We start from the raw sequence: 20,871 nt of genomic DNA, 5'->3' as shown, positions 1-20,871 counted from the left end.
TTTAATCAGAATTCACTGCTAGACACAATTCTATACATATAATCACAGAATAGTGATATCATTAAATAAGTGGATATCATCCACTTTCAGGGATATCATTAAACTAGAACTTTTATTTTCAGGTGAAAAAAAAAAATGAAGTGCATAGCAATTAAATGACTTTCCAAAGGTTACAAAGACAGGCAATGGTAAAAGAGAGACTAGAACTTAGGTCTCTGGAGGCTTATTCTAATCCTCCTTCTATTATAATGTCTTATTTCAACTGCAATATAATGAGAATTCATTATTAGAAGGATTCTGAAGTTTTGTAAAATTCTAATGTGCCATCCTAAGTAGCCACTAGGAAACAGGTTCTGGAAACAGAGACTGGAGAAAGTACACAGTGTTTGCAATTTTGTGTTTTATGGCTAGGTATGCCCCAGGAATGGGAATGTGAAATTCAATAAAAGATATTTACTTTACTGACAAGATTAAGGAATTAGCCAGCTATAAAAATGACTATAAGTCAATGATGCAAATAAAGGGAAAAAGAAGGCACTCTTTGGATCCTCCTGAACCAGAACAATGGCAGGCAAAAGTACGGTTTTAAACTTCAGTTTGTCACCTGTAAATATGGATATTACTACTCGTCTTACTGAGGACCAAATATAATGCAGATAAAAATGTGCTCTTTTCTAACTCTAAAAGAATCCTACAGAAGTATCAAGTCTCTTTACTATCATTTGACCCCAAGGTCTCTAGAGAGATAAAAGCAGGTATTACCTATAATTAATACAGTAACACTTGATGGCTTAAATGATGTCATTAATGGCATTTTCCAAACCTCAAATTTATTCAAACACAAGCCCAGGTTTTTTTCTATTAAATTTCTTCCTACTTTAAATATGGTTGAAAACCAGAACTTTTGTTTCCATTAATGACAGAGGGATGGAATTTACCTGCCATAGTAAATAGTAACACACCCTAGTATTTACCCATAGTAATTTACCCTGCTTTATTTTGCCTAGAAAGCTAGGCAAAATAAAGCAACCATTTTCAGATATTAGACAGCAGGCATTCAAGAGAGGGAGTTCTGAGAGAGGGGAAGCAAGTAAGTGAGCCCTGTAATTTCCCCAGTGTAATGCCTGGAGGCAGTTTCCAGGCCTCAGCCCAGACAGGAGGAACCTACACAGAGTTTTCAGGGGGCAGTTTTCAGGAAGTTAGGGACGAGGACTGGAAGTTCAGGGAGGTAAAGAAAACTGGAATTTTCTCACAGAGTACCAGAGAGGAGAAAATAGCATACAGAAAGAGCTCAAGAGATCTGTAGAGTGATCCCTCAAGTCTCTGGCTGAGTACTGATCTGTGTGCATGTAGGGAGAAGAAATTCTCAAGGCTGGGGATAGAATCACTGAAAAGTCAAACAACTGCAAGAGCTCATATAGGGCTAGAAACAGGGTGTGTTCCTAACAGCCAAAGTGGAAAGACTTCATAATACATTAGGCATCTGGCAGAATTCTTCAAGGGTACTGCCTAAAGTAGAGTTTAAATTAGCCAAGACTAAAGGCCATTTTGGACTCATCCTTGCAAAGCTTTTTTAAAAGGAAGCCTTGAAAGGATCCAACCAGATTCTGAGAAACTATTTATTTATTTATTTTACAGATAGAGATCACAAGTAGGCAGAGAGGCAGGCAGAGGAGGCGGGTGGTGGGGGAAGCAGGCTCCCTGCTGAGCAGTGAGCCCAAGTCGGGGCTCGATTCCAGGACCCTGGAATCATGACCTGAGCCAAAGGTAGAGGCTTTAACCCACTGAGCCACCCAGGTGCCCCAGATTCTGAGTAACTTAACTGCATCTCAGAACAAAGCCTGACATGGTTTAAAGGAATACAACAAAAATTCAGCAAATGATAACATAAAAGTCACTATGCCCAGTCATGCAAAAAAGCAGAAAATATAACCCATAACTAGGGGGTAAGAAGCAATCAATATAAAGAGATCCAGAAACAACAGAAATGTGCAAATTAGCAGATAAAAACATTAAAACAGTTACTGTAAATATGTTCCATATGTTCAAGAAGGTAGAAGAAAGGGCGCCTGGGTGGCTCAGTGGGTTAAGCCGCTGCCTTCGGCTCAGGTCATGATCTCAGGGTCCTGGGATGGAGTCCCGCATTGGGCTCTGCTCAGCAAGGAGCCTGCTTCCTCCTCTCTCTCTCTGCCTGCCTCTCTGCCTACTTGTGATCTCTGTCAAATAAATAAATAAAATCTTAAAAAAAAAAAAAGGTAGAAGAAAACATGTGTCATGAAGAAACCAAGGAGATAAGAAGACCTGCTTGGAAGTTCTAGGAATGAAAAATGCAAAGTAGGAAAGAAAAATGACCCTTGATACGGCTGACAGCAGGTGACACAGCAGATCAGTGATTCTGAAGATAGTAATAGGAACTATCCACAAGGAAGCAGAGAAACAGACTACAAAAGAAAAAAAAACACTAAAAATAAACAAAAAACCAGGATGGAGCCATCAGTGTGCTGTGGGACAACATCAAGCAGATTAATGTATATCTGAAAGGAGTCCCAGAAGAAGGGGGGAAGGTCAGAAAAAATATTTTAAGAAACAGTGGCCAAAACTTTTCCCAATTTGATTAAAATAATAAACCCACAGATCCAAGAAGCTCAACAAACCCCTAAACACGAGGAAACCAAGGAGAAAACTACACCAAGACACATCACAGTCAAATTCCTGAAAACCAGTGATAAAGTCTTAAAATCAGCAGGGGTGTGTGCGTGGTGTGTGTGTGTGTGTGTGGTGGGGGAAGACATGTTACACACAGAGGAGCAAAGACAAGAATGACAACATTTCTCAGAAACTATGCAAGTCTGGAGGCAATACAACAAGATCTTTAAGGAAAGCTATCAATCTAGAATTTGATACTGAGAGAAAATGTCAAAATTAAAATAAACAATTTTATATATAAATAAAAGCTGGAAGAACTAATTGCCAGCAGGATTATACTACAAGAAATATTAAAGTTCTTTAGGGAGAAAAAAATTAAACCAGATGGATATTTGGATCTACACAAAGGAATAAAAAAGCACCAGAAATAGTAAATATTTAGGCAAATATAAATGACTTTTTTTCTTGTTTTAAATCTCTTTAAAATTATTTAAGGACAAAAGAAGGCAGGAAAAAACGTTAAAAGAAAGAACTGATAGGACAAACTGAAGACAAACAGCAAAAATCAGATTTAAATATGGCTCATGTTCTTTAAAAATAAACTGTGGATTCCTAACTCAATAAATTTGTTTTGTTTTTTGAACAAAAGGTAGTAAAAGAATGACAAAATTGTAAACTGAGGCACCACATGAAGAAAAAAAAATGTTATGAGTTGTTATAGTTCCTGGCACATAAACTGACTTTTTAAGACTAAAAAAAAAAAAAAGTATACCCAAATTCCATTTTTCCTATCACTCATGTCTATCCTCCCCTCACAAAACAAGTGAGCGAACAAACAAAATCCCTCAAAACAAAAAAGCTGACTTAAGTTCTCTGACTCAGGAGATAGGAATGCCAGCAGAAATTCTCACTTCCTTTTGTCAATTCCCTCAACTGATGACCATGGAAAAGCTTTCAGACTCCTCTCCTTCAGTTTCATTATATGCTGTTAGATAGATACAAACATAGTGAAAGATAGAAAGATACAAACATAGTGATCCGAAGGGGCACGTGCACCTGAATGTTTATAGCAGCAATGTCCACAGTAGCCAAACTATGGAAAGAACCTAGATGTCCATCAACAGATGAATGGATAAAGAAGATGTGGTATATATACACATTGGAATACTATGCAGCCATCAAAAGAAACGAAATCTTGCCATTTGCTATGACGTGGATGAAACTAGATGGTATTATGCTTAGTAAAATAAGTCAATCAGAGAAAGACAACTATTGTATGATCTCCCTGATATGAGGAAGTGGAGATGCAACATGGGGGGTTTGGGGGGTAGGAAACGAATAAATGAAACAAGATGGGATCAGGAGGGAGACAAACCATAAGAGACACTTAATCTCACAAAACAAACTGAGGGTTGCTGTGGGGAGGGGGTTCAGGAGAAGGTGGTGGGATTATGGACATTGGGGAGGGTATGTGCTTTGGTGAGTGCTGTGAAGTGTGTAAACCTGGCAGTTCACAGACCTGTACCCCTGGGGCTAATAATACATTATGTTTATAAAAATTTTTTTTAAAAATTGTGCCCTGAGATATACAATTTGACTCGAATCAGTTATATTTGGCAAATGTAGCATTTTCCACTTAATGAAAGTCTTTGCTTAGAAAACCTCTCAGCAACATTTCATTTTCTTTTCCTACTCCAAAATCATTAGTCATCTGGTCAATATTGAAAAGTCTTATTTTTTAAAATTGTTTTTTAAAAGTTTTTGTTTGAATTCCAGTTAATTACCACACGGTGTGCAATACAGGGATTCAATAGTTCCATACATCCCCTGGTGCTCAGGTGTTCCTCATGACAAGTGCCCTCCTTAATCCCCATCATGTATTTAACCCATCCCCCCATCTTCCTCCCCTCTGGTAACTATCAGTTTGTTCTCTATAGTTAAGAGCCTGTTTCTTGGTATGGCTCTCTCTCCCCTCTGGTATGTGGTATATATACACAATGGAATACTATGCAGCCATCAAATGAGCAGCCACCCCTTGCTCATTTTTTTTTTTCTTAAATTCCACATGAGTGTGATCATAAGGTATTTGTCTTTCTCTGATGACTTCTTTCGCATGGCATTGTACTCTCTAGCTCCATTAGTGTCATTGCAAATGGTAAGATTTCATTCTTTTTTATGGCTGAGTAATAGTCCATTGTGTGTATATACCCCACATCTTCCCCATCCATTCCATCAATTGATGGACCCTTGGGCTGCTTCCATATCTTGGCTACTGTAAATAACGCTGCTACACAGGGATGCATGTATCCTTTTCAATTAGTGTTTGTGTATTCTTTGGGTAAATACCCAATAGTGTGACTGCTGGATAGTTCTACTTTTAACTTTTTGAGGAACCTCCATACTGTTTTCCAGAGTGGCTGCACCAGTCTGGGTTCCCACCAATAGTGCTGAAGGGTTCCTTTTTCTCCACATCTTCGCCAACACCTGTTGTTTCTTGTGTTTTTGATTTTAGCCATTCTAATAAGTTTGAGGTAATATCACATTATAGTTTTGATTTATAGGAAAAGAGTCTTTTATGTTCTGTAGAACATAATCAAATATTTTTAGGTTTTTATTTTCAAGCTTTACCAAAATATAATTGACATATAAAATTGCGTGATTTCAAGGTGTACAATAATTGTGTACAAAACATGTAGATATATGTATATATTGTGAAATGATTACCACAATAGGGTTAATAACACATTTATCACCTTGTATAATTATAATTTGGAGTGTGAGAGGTGAGAACATTTAAGATGTACTCTCAGCATTTTCAAGTATATAACACAGTACTGTTAATTATAGTAACCATGCTTTGTATCCCCTGAACTTATTCATCTTTTTTTTTTTTTAAAGATTTTATTTACTTATTTGAGAAAGAGGAAGAGAGAGAACATTATTAGCAAGGTGAGGGGCAGAAGGAGAACCAGACTCCCTGCTGAGTAGGAAGCCTGATGTGGGGCTTGAACCTGGGACCCCAGGATCATGACCTGAGCCAAAGGCAGACACTTAACTGACTGAGCCACCCAAGTGCCCCCAGAGCTAATTCATCTTACACTACAAGTTTGTACCCTTCGACCAACATCCCCCTATTTCCCCTAGCCCACAGCATCTCCCTGTTTCCCCTAACCCACAGACCCAGGCAACCACCATCGGACACTTAGACTATCTTCCTGTCTTCGCTGTTGTGAAAATGCTCTGAGATAATGATTTCATTTCCTTTCGCTACATTCTCAGAAGTAGGATTGCTGGATCATATATGGTAGTTCTATTTTTAATTTTTTGAGGAACCGCCATGCTGTTTTCCATCACGGATGTTCAAATAGTATTTTTGGAAAAAGTAATCCTAAGTATCAGCCCTGAAAGGATACACAGATGAATAAAATGCTTTCTGTCCTTGAGGGAATATAGAAAAACTCAGGAAGCTATTCATTAACACAATCATTCTTGCCTTTTCACACTTCTCATGTCCTCTTAAACAGACCTGATGGTACACAAGATGAATTCTATTCACAAGATGATGAATATATTTATACTAAAAACAATCTAAGTAGGAGCCCTAGTAATTTAGAATTCTTTCTTGGAGCAAACAGATACTTAGTGTAGGGGAAGATTAAATTGATTTGCTAAATTTTTCAAGATACACCAATGTAACTTCCTGTTTAAGTCTCCAACAACAATAAGCCAATGTGGCAATAATAGTCAGGGGACATTTAAAGAGGCTAAAATTCTTTAGGGCTTCCTACTTAGTTTTGTACTAATTATTTTGCTAGAGTGTCAATTTTTTTTTTTTTTTTTTTTACATTCGAATAACCAGAAACTAAAAGTACTATAAACAGGTCTTTAGTTATGATTTCTAATTCAAATAGGGATTTTGCTTCTTTAGCAAATATCTCAATAAGACCTGATAGATATGCAACTAATGTACTCTTGAGTGTTCAAGAATGGAGAAAATTTCTGATTACTTACTTTTTATTTTTTATTTTATTTATTTTTTAAGATTTTATTTACTTATTTGAGAGAGAACACAAACAGTGGGAGAGGCTGAGGGAGAAGCAAAATCCCAACTGAGCAGGAGCCCGATGCAGAACTCCATCCCAGGGGATCCTGATCGGATTCGAAGACAGATGCTTAACCGACTGAGCCACCCAGGTGCCCCATTACCTACTCTTTTAATAAGAAAAAATTTCCTGCGAGAATTCTTCCTCTCACCACATCATTAAACCCTTCTCGCCTGGTTGCAGCATACATGGCTTCAGTAGACACATTGATGTCACACCTATGACCTAAAAACAAAAAAAGAGATAAACATTATTTGAAAAGGAAGTAAAGTTTTGGCTGAAAAGCAAGTGCAGATTCACATTTCTGACCAATATTAACATTTTGGGAGACTGTCCTTAGTGGCTCCTCTTCTTTATCTCCTAGACTCAAGGAGAGAGGAGAAAATAACTAAGAAGGAAACTTCATTTGTTCACCTCCTCGTCCCTCCCGCTCTCATTCCTTCCCTCCATCCAAATAGCTACCAAACTCCTACCATGTGTCAGGAACTACATTTGACAGACTGAGAATATAAGGACATGACACTATTCCTGTAAAATATTCACATTTCAGAGAGGGAAGCCAAACATACAGAGATATTTATGATGAACAGTGTAAGCAGAAGGCTAAATGACAAAGGTAAGACGATTCACTGGTTTACTTGTCTAAATCATTAACCTTATCTCTGGGGATATTTTTTTTTTTTGTCACAAATAAGTAAAACTACCAAATGTTGGACACAACTACCTTAAAAATCCCAAACGCAGCCATCTTACCATATTCTAGCCCATCAAATCTTGCCATATTCGATGCCACTTCCGATGTACACAATACATGGTAGCAGACAATTGAATAACTGGTGTGAGGCAGGGACACTTCAATTACTTTGGCCCCCTCAGACTCAAAGAGGTTAGCGGCTTTGGACCAAAAAGATCGCACTTCACATGATAATTCTGGTGCAAGATATTCCTTATTGGAAAAAGTCAAGATATGGAAATTAGAACATCTGTATAGATGGTTTTATACAAATATGTACATTAGGACCTTTGGCAGTATATTAGAAAATCTGATTAAATTGCTAGTAGGTAGCTAGAGAGACCGAATGAATTTAAGAGTGCTTACAGCATGACAAGCTCTATACTAGTTATTTATGAGAGATATTAAACAATAATATCAATATTAACAATATTAAATACTAACAATATTAAAGATAAGAGAAATGGCTGGAGACCCCATATGTGTTAAATGTTCATTATCAGATACTCTGCTAGATGCTTTTCAAAGATTCTCTCACTTAATGCTTTTGCAGAAACTTTTGTATAAGGAGTCTCAGGTTGAACATTTTTTTTTAAGTGGGCTTGCAGAGGGTTTGAATTCACGACCCTGAGATCAAGACCTGGGCTGAGATCAAGAGCTGGATGTTTACCCGACTGAGCCCCCTTCATTTAATGCTTTTAACAATCCCATGATGTAAGTATTATCATCCTTCATTTTATTAAGGAAAAATACTGAGACTGGACAAGTAACTTTCCTAAAGCTACAAAGCAGGTAAATAGAGGATCTAGGATTCTTTTTTTTTTTTTTAAAAGATTTTATTTATTAATTTGACAGACAGAGATTACAGGTAGGCAGAGAGGCAGGCAGAGAGAGAGAGAGAGAAAGGGAAGCAGGCTCCCTGCTGAGCAGAGAGCCCGAAGCGGGGCTTGATCCGAGGACCCTGAGATCATAACCCACTGAACCGTCCAGGTGCCCCAAGGATCTAGGATTCTAAACTCGGTCTCTTTCTACAACCTATGCTCTCTCTAAATCCTTAAAGGAAGGCACGGCTATTATCTTAATTGAAATTTTTAAAGAAAGTATTTCTCTACAGCGGTGGTCTCAACTGGGGGCAATTTTATCCCCTTTGTCTCAATTAGGAGATGTTTGGTAATGTCTGCATACATTTTTGATTGTGGGGTTGTGCTGTTTGTGGGGAACCGCTGCTAAAGGCCAGTGACACTGCTAAGCATCTTACAATGCACAGCGCAGTGTCCCACAACAAAGAGTTATTCAAACAATCAACTGTTAAGCTTAAAACTCAATAAGTCGTTTAAAGGTCAGTAATTTAACATATTGACCTTCATCCATGAATTACTCAGTTGCTACTGTAATAAATGCAGTAGCAATACTAATGACGGTAGTAAAGAAGGTAACATGTATTCAGCCTTTACTATGCAAGGTATGGCTCTGGGCTATGTTGTTTACACCCCAGATTAGCAGATTATAGCCTCCCAACCAGATATAACTTGCCAGTTTTTTTGTTTTTGTTTTTTTTTAAAGATTTTATTTACTGATTTGACAGAGAGAGAGAGAGGGAGAGAGGTCACAAGTAGGCAGAGAAGCAGGCAGAGGGGGAGGCGGAAGCAGGCCCTGCACTCAGCAGAGAGCCCAATGCGGGGGCTCAATCCCAGGACTCTGAGATCATGACCTGAGCTGAAGGCAGAGGCTTAACCCACTGAGCCACCCAGACGCCCCTTTCCAGTTATTTTTGAAAATAAAGTTTTACTAGAGCACAGCCACACTCTCATTTACATATGGTCTGTGGCTGCTTTCATACGACAGTGGCAGAGTTAAACAGTGACACTAAACATTGTATGGTCCACAAAGCCTAAAATGTTTACCAACTGACCCTTTACAGAAAATGTTTACAGACCCCTGCTTAACATGATTCATTTTTTTTAATGAGATAAAACTGACATACAACATTATGATAGTTTCAATATATGATTCAATATTTGCATATATTAAAAAATGATCACCACAACAAGTCTAAGTTAACATCCATTACCATACACAATGATAAGAGTTTGCTTTTCCCTTGTGATAAGAACTTTAAGATCAGGTGCCTGGGTGGCTCAGTAGTTGAGCGCCTGCCTTCGGCTCAGATCATGATCCCAGGGTCCTGGGATAAGAGTCCCACATCGGGGTCCCTGCTCGGTGGGAAGCCTGCTTCTCTCTCTCGCTCCCTCTGCTCATGTTCCCTCGCTCTGTCAAATAAATAAAATCTTTAAAAAAAGAAAAAAAATCGAAAAAACTTTAAGATCTACTCTCTTAGTAGCTTTCAAATATGCAATATGGTATTAACAACTATGGTCACCATGCTGTATATTACATCCCCATGGTGATTACCAAATTTAAGCCTTACTGCTCTCTGAGATCAACACTGTTATTATCCCCATTTTGTAGATTGGGAAATTGAGCTTAGATTAAGTCATGTGCTCGGACTGCAGAGCTAATTAAAGTGGCACAACAGGATTCAAAGCCAACTGGTCTGTTTCCCAGGTCTGTTCCCTGTGTTTGACTTGCTAGCATTTCTGTAACGTAATAAAAGGGAAGAGTTACCTTCGGAATTCCTATACATAGTTCGCTCACATCTGTCAAAGTGGGAAGTGTAAATGGTTTGACAGGGTCTTGTATTGTGGTAGAATCTTTGGGGTCATGCCCTGCCAGCATACCTGTAAGGAGAAATATTTAGGAATGATAGACAGAATGTTTTACAGGGAAATTTATAATGTTTTGAAACTCTATGGAATCATATAAATACCCAGCACAATTGCTGCGTCGTCCACACATCTGGTTAAGATTCCTGGCACATCCATTGAATTCACCAGGGGAATGAGGCCATGACGAGAAACTAAGCCATAGCTTGGTTTGAAACCAACAACCCCACAGTGGGCAGCTGGATTTCTGGTTGATCCTCCTGTATCTGATCCTAAAGCCCTGGAATTTAAGTGGAAGATCTCCAATTATATCTAGAATCTATTTTTAAGTGTATATACTTTTAAACTTTATTTCCCCAAGGTTATACAAAAGTCAGACATGCTTGTCTCAGAGAACTCCTAAAATACAGAAGAAGTGTAAAGAGATAACAAAATATTCTACTGCCTAAGGCAAACACGCTGTTGACATTTTGACATATTAACTTCAAGACTTTCTTAAAATGCAGTTTTCTTTCGTGGCTCAGGTCATTCTGTAATTTTAACTTCCTGTCTCTTCTTTTCTTATCATGAGCTTTTTGCTAGCTCATTAAGATTACTGAAAATTTAAAATATGTACAATATCCCATCATAACAATTGGTGATTCCCAGGATTTTAAAGCCTGTTCTCCTATCAGTGTATACACAGACACCTTATACCTTCCTTTAATGGCAGTTTTACAGTATGTTTTTACAAACTAAACACACCTCTCCCAGAAATTCATACACAGAACCTTCCGCTACCTCATTTAGAATCACGGATAGAAATGTACTTTAATTTATTTAAACATATACGTTGTTGCCAACTAGGATAATAACTGCATAATAAATTACTTTGTAATAAACACCTTTGAACATAAATCTTTGCCCATATGTCTGATTATTTTTTAGGCTGGCTTCCAAGAAGTAGCGTTAATGAGGCATTGGGTCTGCCTGTTATTCTAAATTCTTAATCTGTATTGTCAAATGACTTGTCAGAGAGGCTCTGCCAATTTATATTTCCAACTGCAGTGAATCAGATTTGGGCTCATGTTTCATTATCATCACTGAGTACTAGCAGTTCTAAAAGCTGGTTAATCTGAATAACAAAAAATCTTTGTTAATGTGCATTTGTGAATAATTTTTCACATTTATTTGTATTTGCATTACCCAACTATGAAGTGCCCATTTCTTTGCTCAGTTACCTAGAGAGTGTATGTTTTTCTTATTAAAGACAAAACCAAAAACTAATCTTGAGGACATTTTGCTAAGTGAAATAGGTCAGTTTTAAAAGCACAAATGTTGAATAATATTCACTCGAGGTACCTTGAGTCTAATTTCCTAGAGACGGAAGGTTAAAGAGTGATTGCCAGGGGCTAGGACAGGCAAATGGGAAGCTGTTTTTTAAAGGGTACTGAGTTTCAGTTCTGCAAATGAACCAAATGCTGGAAATTGGTTGCACAACAATGTGAATGTATTTAACACTGAACTGTGCACTTAAAAATGGTTAATATGGCAAATTTTAAGTGAGATACATTTTACCATAATTAAACATTTTTTAAAAACTTTATTTCAGAGTAAAAGTTTTTCTGATTAGAAAAGTGTATGTGCCAACTAGAAAATTTAATGTTATATATAAGTATATGGAGTATAAAGTGAAACTTCTCTTATCATCACTGCCTCCCTAATAATCCTGTTATGTTTTGATATACTCACACGCAGATACTTCCGTGCAACTAATATATATTATTTTAACAGCAAGAAGGTCATCTTGTACATAGTATTCGGCAACTTATTTTCCACTTGACAGTGTACCTTTGATATCTTTCCCTGACACTACAAAGCTTTCTAGCTGCTTCCTTTTAGTGGGTACATAATACTCCAAGAACCTTCCTGTTGTTAAAACTATCATAAAAGCAGCAAATCCAAAGGGGGGAAAAAACAAAGTAGAACACTCAATACTTTGGGACCCATTCAAACTGGAGTTACTTTGGGTCTGTGCTTCTCTTGACTATACCCAGAATAAATCTGTGGACTGAACAACGCTCCTACCAGTCACATGGCCCTTGAGCTCTACAGAAAATGCAAATGAGATTGTCTTTCTTAGCAAGTCCACATAAGCTACAAAATCAGGCTGTTGCTTTCACAATTTCTAAAAGGACACATTTTCTTATTAGGATTCACTGACGGCTGTGTAAAAGTAAAACCTGCATTTCCATAGGAATTATGTGTCAAAATGCCATCTCCTCAAAGCACATTCAGGAAGATGAACATTAAGTAGGGTGATAAGGGTAAAAAAAAAAAGCACCTAATCTTGCAGTCCTAACTTGTCAGAGCTCTCATTAATATTAATGCAATGCTATAAAATTCTACAGAGATAAAATGAAATGGTTTTACTTGTAAATAAGATTTCAGAGAAACTAAAAAAAAAAAAACAAACCCCAAAAAACCCCCTGAAGAATCTAAATCTCCACAGCTCTAAAAAATATAAATAATTTATTGGTTGCAATGTCTGTGAAAGAGTTTAGTTTCAGTGGATAATTAAGGAGAAATAAAATACACACGGTACTGCTAAAGAAACACATTCAATTTTATACTGAAACCGAGAAAAGTAAATAATAGTGGTATTTATTTACTCTTCTTTAGGCGGTTAAGAAATGCTTTACAAATGGGAACTTAAAACATAAAACATGATGGATGGATTCTTCCCAAATACAAAATAGGACAGTTGAACAAGTCAGCTCCTAACAAATGGGAAGAAAACTTTACTCAGTGACACCCATTTTTAGTTGCAGATTTATGAAAACACTATTTTAAATATTCTATTGATACACACCAGGAACATTTCTTGCCTCTCTATCTCTCTCTCTCTCTTTTTTAAAAAATTCTATTTATTTATTTGACAGAGAGATCACAAGTCGGGAGAGAGGCAGGCAGAGAGAGAGAGGGAAGCAGGATCCCTGCTGAACAGAGAGCCCGATGCGGGGCTCAATCCCAGGACCCTGAGATCATGACCCGAGCTGAAGGCAGAGGCTCAACCCACTGAGCCACCCAGATGCCCCATTTAGGTGAAGGATAAACCATCATTAGCAGTTGAACAGCACTCAACTAAAGCCATGGTATCTTAGTCCCTAAATATTTATAACATCAGTGAGCAGACACACAAATAAATTATTTTAAAAATGAACTTCAGTTATCCTCACTGGTTTATTCTGCAAGATAAACAAAATCATGTTTTAAAGAAAACCAGGTATTATAGAGGAAGAGTTAAAATACTATCTTGAAGTTAAATGTATAAAATGCATAGTACATATACTGTACAGCTGAGTGTATTTATAAGCTATAATTCTGATATACCATCGAGCACCAATAACTCACTAAAAACAAATAAAAATAGCACAGTACGAACTACTCTCTTGTTGGGTTCTGAGGCTGGTTTATGACTATTTGTATCTGGCTGGGCTTTACAGTACAAACAGAAAAAAGCATCTTACGCAAAGCATGTGAATGCTGCTACAGCCGCCGCACTCCCTCCTGAGCTTCCTCCAGTTATAAGCCAGTCTGAATCCTCGTTCTCCCCGTGGGGCTTCTGCTTCCTCTTTTCTCTGTATTGTTTTGAATAACTCCAGGGGTTTTTAACTGGTCCAAATGCACCATCTGTGCTTCCAGACCTGAGATGAAGTGAAGCAAGATATCTTCATGAAACTCATTTTATATGAAAATTTCGCCTCCTGATTACATTGTCTGTGCCTAACGCTGTATAATCCACTGGAACTTGAACGGGAAAAGGCAAGAATCCTGCTTAGATGCAGCCTTCATTCATTAGATGGTTGAGGAGGTAGAGGATGGGAAGTAAGAGCATGTGCTAGAAAGCAGAGAAAACTAGTCTGGTAAGAAAAGAGGATTTTTACCCCAGTTGATCATCCAATTCAGCTTATGATGATTTCCCTTGTAAATCATGGTCTTCCAGTTGTACAAGGTCAAGACATTCCAAGGGTTAACAAGAAATCCTCTGAAGGAGTCCCTCTTTTATCCAGACGTTTTAAGACAAGCACAAGTTGACTAATAACTTATTTTAAAAGTTTTGAAATAATTTCAATCTTACAGGTAAATTGCAAAAATCAAAAAATATGAAAAGAACTTTATCCCCTTTACCCAGATTCACCCATTATTAACAAATCACCCAATTTGCTTTGCCATCTGTGTGCTTTATGTGTGTCTGAAACATACATGAATCCTTTTTGTTTCCGAACCACATAAGGGTAAATTAAGTATATCATGGCCCTTTACCCTTAAATATTTTGGTATGTATTCAAGTGCATTTCCTAACACTAAGGTCTTCCCTTGTGCAGCTGCAGTACAGTTATCAATCTCAGTAGAATTAACATCCATACAATATTTTTATCTAACCCTTGGTACGTACCCCAGTTTGGTCAGCCGATCCAGGAATGTCTTTTACAGCATTTTACCCCCTCCCAGTACAGGATGGAGTCTCGAGTCTGGTATTGCATTTGGTTATTATCATCTCTTTAGCCTCTTTTTGTCTTTTTTTTTTTTTTTTAAGATATTTATTTATTTGAGAGAGAGAGCATGAAAGAAAAGGTCAGAGGGAGAAGCACACTCCCCATGGATCAATGGGACTTGATCCCAGGACTCCGGGATCATGACCTGAACTGAAGGCAGTTGCTCAACCAACTGAGCCACCCAGGCGCCCTCTTTATGTACTTTTTAAGTCATTCACCAGCCAACAGACATTGCGTTATTTCCAGTTTTTAGCAATTATGAATAAAGCCACAATAAATACTGTACTGAAAGACTCTAGCCATTGCTTTTATGTAAATATAACTCTCGAGCAAATATGTAGGACTAAGAATGTTGGATCATATGATGTTTACCTATATAAGAAACTTACAAACGACTTTCCAAAATAGCTATACCATTTTGCATTTCCTACCGACATTGTGTGAGAAACCTAATTGCTCTGTACCGTTGCCAGCCCTTGATACTGTCATTTTTAAGCCATTCTAACAGGTGTCTGTATCTCCTTGTGGTTGTAATTTGCATTTCCTCAATGACTAACCATGTTAGCTTTTTTCCATGTGTTTATTGCTAACTATGTATCTTCTTTGATGAAATTTCTGCTTCCATATTTTACCCCTTTGTTTTTTTTTTTAATTGGGCTGTTATTTTTGAGTTGGGTAAGGTTCTATGTATACTGGATGCCAGTTCTTTCACAGATACAGGTTTTGTAAAGATTTTCTCTCAGGCTGTGGCTTGTTTTTTCATTTTTTAGTAGTGTATTTCAGAGTAGAGAAGTTCTTAATTTTAGTGAAATCCAATGTATCAGTTTTTTATTTTACGGCTTGTACATCATGCATCTCATCTAAGAAATCTTTGCGTAACTCCATGTCACAAAGATTTTCTCCTACATTTTCTTCTGTGAGTTTTAGGTTTTACTTTCCTTGGGCTCTTTTAATCTGGGAATATATTCGTGGCCTTCCTTTATTTTTTATGATATTCATATTCTATTTTTATTTTTTTAAAGGTTTTTTTTGAAGATTTTATTTATTTATTTGATAGACAGAGATCACAAGTAGGCAGAGAGGCAGACAGAGAGAGAAAGGAGGAAGCAGGCTCCCTACTGAGCAGAGAACCCGATGCTGGGCTCGATCCCAAGACCCTGGGATCATGACCTGAGCAGAAGGCAGAGGCTTTAACCCACTGAGCCACCCAGGTGCCCTGAAGTTATTTTTTAATATTTCATTTATTTGACAGAGATCAGAGTACAAGTAGGGGGAGCGAAGCAGGCTCCCACTGAGCAGAGAGCCAGACGTGGGACTTGATCCCAGAACCCTGGGATCAGACCTGAGCCAAAGGCAAACACTTAACTGACTGAACCACCCAGGCATTCCAGATATTCATATTTCAATAGAATGTTTCTCATTTCAGACTTATCTTTTGTTTTCTGGTTATTAGTTTAAGGTTTAACATTCTCAGCTGGAATACTGCATAGATTATGGTGTGTCCTCAGGGAATCACATCTAGTGTTACACGATGTCCACTTACATTCACTGATTATGTTCATTTTGATCAGCTGTTCAAGGCAATGTCCTAATAATCTATGTTCGAGTTTACTCCCATGGATAATTCATTCAACATGTATTACTGAGTGCCAAGAGATACCACAGCAAATCAGAGTCAAAGACTCTACTTCTATGGAACAGGGAGCATAGACCAAGCAAACATGACAAATATGACAAGAGTTATAAAAGGGAGAATAGAAAGCGCTTTTGGTGACACACTGAATGCTTTCTCCCCCAAATCAGGAACAAGGCAAGGATATCTGCTCTTATTACTTCTACTCCATGTTGTACTAAAGCTAAACAACACAATAAGAAAGAGAAATGGAAGAAATAAAATTGTCTCTATTTGTAGACTACATGATCATTTACATACAATATACCAAAGAATCTGCAAAGATCAACTAGAACCAGTAAGAGAGCTTAGCAAGGGCATGGGATACAAGGTCAATATACAAAAATCGATTATATTTCTATATACTAACAAACGATTAGACATTGAAAAGATAACCATGTTATATAGCATTAAAAAATTACTTTTTTAAAAAGATTTTATTTATTTATTTGAGAGAGAGGTCACAAGTAGGCAGAGAGGCAGGTGGAGAGAAGTGGGGGGAAGCAGGCTCCCTGCTTAGCAGAGAGCCCGATGCGGGGCTTGATCCCAGGACCCTGAGATCATGACCTGAACCGAAAGCAGAAGCTTAACCTACTGAGGCTCCCAGGCGCCCAGTATTAAAAATTTGAAATACTTGCGAGGGGGGCTGTGCCTGGGTGGCTCGGTCTGTTAAGCATCTGCCTTGGGCTCGGCTCATGATCTCAGGGTCCTGGGATACAGCCCTGCATCGTGGGGCTCCCCACTCAGCAGGAAGTCTCCCTCTCCCTTTACAACCCCCCTAACTTGTGCACATGCTCTCACTCTCAAATAAATAAAATCTAAAAAAAAATATTGAAATGCTTAGCAATAAATCAAATTACATAGAAGATTTATATGCAGAAAATCATAAAAATACCACTGAGAAAAATTAAACAAAATCTAAGTAAATGGACAGATACAAGGTGTTCATGGATCAGAAGATATATATTAAGATGTCAAATCTCCCCAACTTGATCGATCTATAAATTCAACACAGTCATAATCAAAATCTCATTAAGCTTCTTTGTAGAAATCAGCAAGCTGATTCTAAAACTTCTGTGGAAATGCAAAGGACCTAGCATATGTAAAATAATTTTGAAAAAGAAAAACAAAGTTAATGGCTCTCAGTACCTAACTTCAAAGCTTATTGCTATAAAGCTGTAGGAATTGGGGCACCTGGAAGGCTCAGTTAAGTGTCTGCCTTTGGCTCAGGTCATGATCCCAAGCATGTCAGGCTCCCTCTTCAGTGGGGAGTCTGCTTTTCACTCTTCCTCTGCTCCTCCCTCCCCGTCTCACCCTGCCCACTCATGCTCTCTTACTCTCTCTTGTTCTCGCAAATAAATGAACAAAATCTTTTAAAAAATAAAGCTACAGGAATCAAGATAGCATCATATTAAAGTAAACAGAGATACACAGATCAACAGGACAGAATCCAGAAATAGATGTGTGTGTGTGTGTGTGTGTGTGTGTGTGTGTGTGTACATATTCCAACCGATTTTTGATAAAGGAACCAAGGTAATTTAATGAGGAAAGGATAATCTTTTTTTTTCTTTTCTTTCTTTTTCTTTTTTACAAATAGTGCCAGAACTATTGGACAGGCGCAAATAAATGAACCTTGGCTTTATTCACACCACATACAAGAAAATTAACTCAAATGGATTATGAGTCTAAAGGTAAGAACTATACAACTTAGAGGAGAAAAATCTTATGTGACTGTGGGTCAGTAAAAATTTCTTAGTTAAGATACAAAAAGCATTGGGGCACCTCCTCTCTTTGCCTGCCTCTCCACCTGCTTGTGATAGCTCTCTGTCAAACAAATAAATAAAATCTTTTTAAAAAAAAGATACAAAAAGCATTGATCATAAAAGAAAAAAAAGATGTAGTGGACTTCATCAAAATTAGGAACTTTCACTCATTTTTTATTTTTTTTAAGATTTTATTTATTTATTTGACAGACAGATTACAAGTAGGCAGAGCGGCAGGCAGAGAGAGAGGAAGGGAAGTAGGCTCCCCGCGGAGCGGAGAGCCGGATGCGGGGCTCAACCCCAGGACCCTGAGACCATGACCTGAGCGGAAGGCAGAGGCTTTAACCTACTGAGCCACCCAGGTGCCCCAGGAACTTTCACTTTGAAAGGAATGTTCAGAGAACGAAAAGACAAGCCAGAGACTTGGAGAAATTATTTGCAAATTACCTATCTAACAATGGACTTGAATCCAGAATATATAAAAGAACTCTTAGAACTCAGTAAGAAAAACAACCCAGTTTTTTAAAAAAAGGGTAAAAGATTTGGATACATACTTCACCAAAGAAGATACATGGGTAGCAAAATAAACACATGATGTTTAACACCATTAGTCATCAGGACAATGCAAACTAAAACCAAAATGAGGTCTGACAGTATACCTATTAAACAATAAAACATAATCTCATAGAGGGACTGAGAAACTGGCATTAGGGTCCTCAAGAAATCACCTCAGGGCTTTTGGGTTACCTATGTTTAATGAAATTAAAGACAGAGATGAAAGAAAGAAATACAAGAGAAGAAAATTTCAATTTTATTTACCCCATCGCAAACTCATCTAAATTGGTTTTCCCCATCAGGACAGCTCCCTGATCCAACAACTTCTGAACAACTGTAGCATTATAAGGTGGTACGTAACCTGAAAAAAATTCAGTTATTTTTATTGTAGGAGAGAAAACAGTGAACATGCAAGAAACAAGATTTTAAACTATAACTAAGCTGGTCTTATGACATGTATTCATTATTCCTAATTTGAGTAGTAGATAGGACTTGCTTCCAAAAGCTAGTTAATTTTAATTTTCCTACTGTTAACTGCTATGTTTTCCAAAGGAAGTTGTTATATTCATTTTTTTAAAAAAAGATTTTATTTATTTATTTGACAGAGAGAGATCACAGTAGGCAGAGAGACAGGCAGACTGAGAGAGAGGGGGAAGCAGGCTCCCCACTGAGCAGAGAGCCCAATGTGGGGCTCGATCCCAGGACCCTGAGAACATGACCTGAGCCAAAGGCAGAGGCTTTAACCCACTGAGCCACCCAAAGCCCCTAAATTCATTACTTTTATCATCTAAATACACTGACTTTAACAGTTACTACTACACAATACTGAATGCTAGTATAGTAGCCAATTCATTTGAAACTAATTGCACATCATTATTTTGCTCATTGTACTTGAAATGCTATATCCCACAGTAATTTTTTTTATCTGTTTCCAGTCAGAAACAGATCTTTATTCTCAACTGAAATTTCATCTAGTGTGTACTCCGAGACAATGAACAACAATCCACCTATCATGGGGCATACTCCTCAGAGACTTCCTTTCAGTGTGTAGCACTCTGAGCAAGATTTTGCCATGTCTTTTTCCTTCTAGGATCCAGGAATCTTGAGAAACTGGCTTGTTTCTGACCCACTAAACTATAAAGAATAAAACTAAGCATCACTATATACTCAGATAAACATAGTGATAGAAGAAATGGAGGAATTGGGAAACAAAAGACAACTAGACAATAGTAGCCAACCCTCACACCACCCTCAAGAGAGGGGTGATGACAGCCACTTCCTCCCTAGTCCTGTGGTATCGATGAGTGGGAGTCAGAGGGCACTGAGTGTGTGTGTGGTGGTCAGTTAGTAAATCTTCCTAAGCAGGATTTCTAAAACATCCTAATAGGCTACATCCATTAAGCTGGCTTACCTCTAAGGAGGAATTCTGCATTCCGAGAGCCGACAGTGAAAATATTCCAGCCCAAGTACTTCTTTTGCAGATATAATTAGCCTGAGACTACCCTGGTGCTTTAGTATCTTATCTTTAATTTAAACTGAAAAAATATTTTCATAAAAGTATTAATGCTCTGGACGATTAAACTTTACCTTTCAGCATGTTTGAGGCACAAGTTGTCTCAATGCCGGACGTGCTAAAGTTGTCTTTTACAGCAATGGGAATTCCATCTAAATCCCCAAGTGAGCGACCTGCGTTAAAAAAACCAAAAGAATAGGAGTTATATCCAGAATACAAAGACACATTAATACTAGTTATTGCAGTAACTATTAGTTCTTGGCGAAGGTACTTCATAAATCAAGTTGATGTTAGAAATTATTACATTTAGACATCAGAAAACATCATATACCCATTAGCCTTATTTTTATTGTACCGCATGGCAAGTTCTTTTTTTTTTTTTTTTTAAAGATTTTATTTATTTATTTGACAGAGAGAAATCACAAGTAGGCAGAGAGGCAGGCAGAGAGAGAGAGAGGAGGAAGCAGGCTCTCCGCTGAGCAGAGAGCCCGATGCGGGACTCGATCCCAGGACCCTGAGATCATGACCTGAGCCGAAGGCAGCGGCTTAACCCACTGAGCCACCCAGGCGCCCCGGCAAGTTCTTGATATAAGGCTATGTTTTATGTTAAAAAAAACCTCACCTG

At 37.8% G+C, this 20,871-nt stretch overlaps 1 protein-coding gene across 2 annotated transcripts in view; it reads right to left on the bottom strand.

Moving 5' to 3' along the window:
• The window catches only part of QRSL1 (glutaminyl-tRNA amidotransferase subunit QRSL1), a 39,143-nt gene that overhangs the window by 10,228 nt on the left and 8,044 nt on the right, over positions 1 to 20,871 (bottom strand). For both annotated transcript variants that reach the window (XM_059401134.1, XM_059401133.1), the window contains exons 3-9: positions 20,321 to 20,419; positions 18,998 to 19,094; positions 13,715 to 13,891; positions 10,310 to 10,485; positions 10,108 to 10,220; positions 7,503 to 7,695; positions 6,857 to 6,974 (exon numbers count right to left, since the gene is read on the bottom strand). In XM_059401134.1, coding sequence (XP_059257117.1) covers positions 6,857 to 6,974; positions 7,503 to 7,695; positions 10,108 to 10,220; positions 10,310 to 10,485; positions 13,715 to 13,891; positions 18,998 to 19,094; positions 20,321 to 20,419 — 973 coding nt within the window. The remainder of the gene's footprint in view (positions 1 to 6,856; positions 6,975 to 7,502; positions 7,696 to 10,107; positions 10,221 to 10,309; positions 10,486 to 13,714; positions 13,892 to 18,997; positions 19,095 to 20,320; positions 20,420 to 20,871) is intronic.

Source organism: Mustela nigripes, chromosome 5 (assembly GCF_022355385.1).
Source record: "Mustela nigripes isolate SB6536 chromosome 5, MUSNIG.SB6536, whole genome shotgun sequence".
NCBI lineage: Eukaryota > Metazoa > Chordata > Mammalia > Carnivora > Mustelidae > Mustela > Mustela nigripes.
This window is presented reverse-complemented; position numbering and strand designations above follow the sequence as displayed.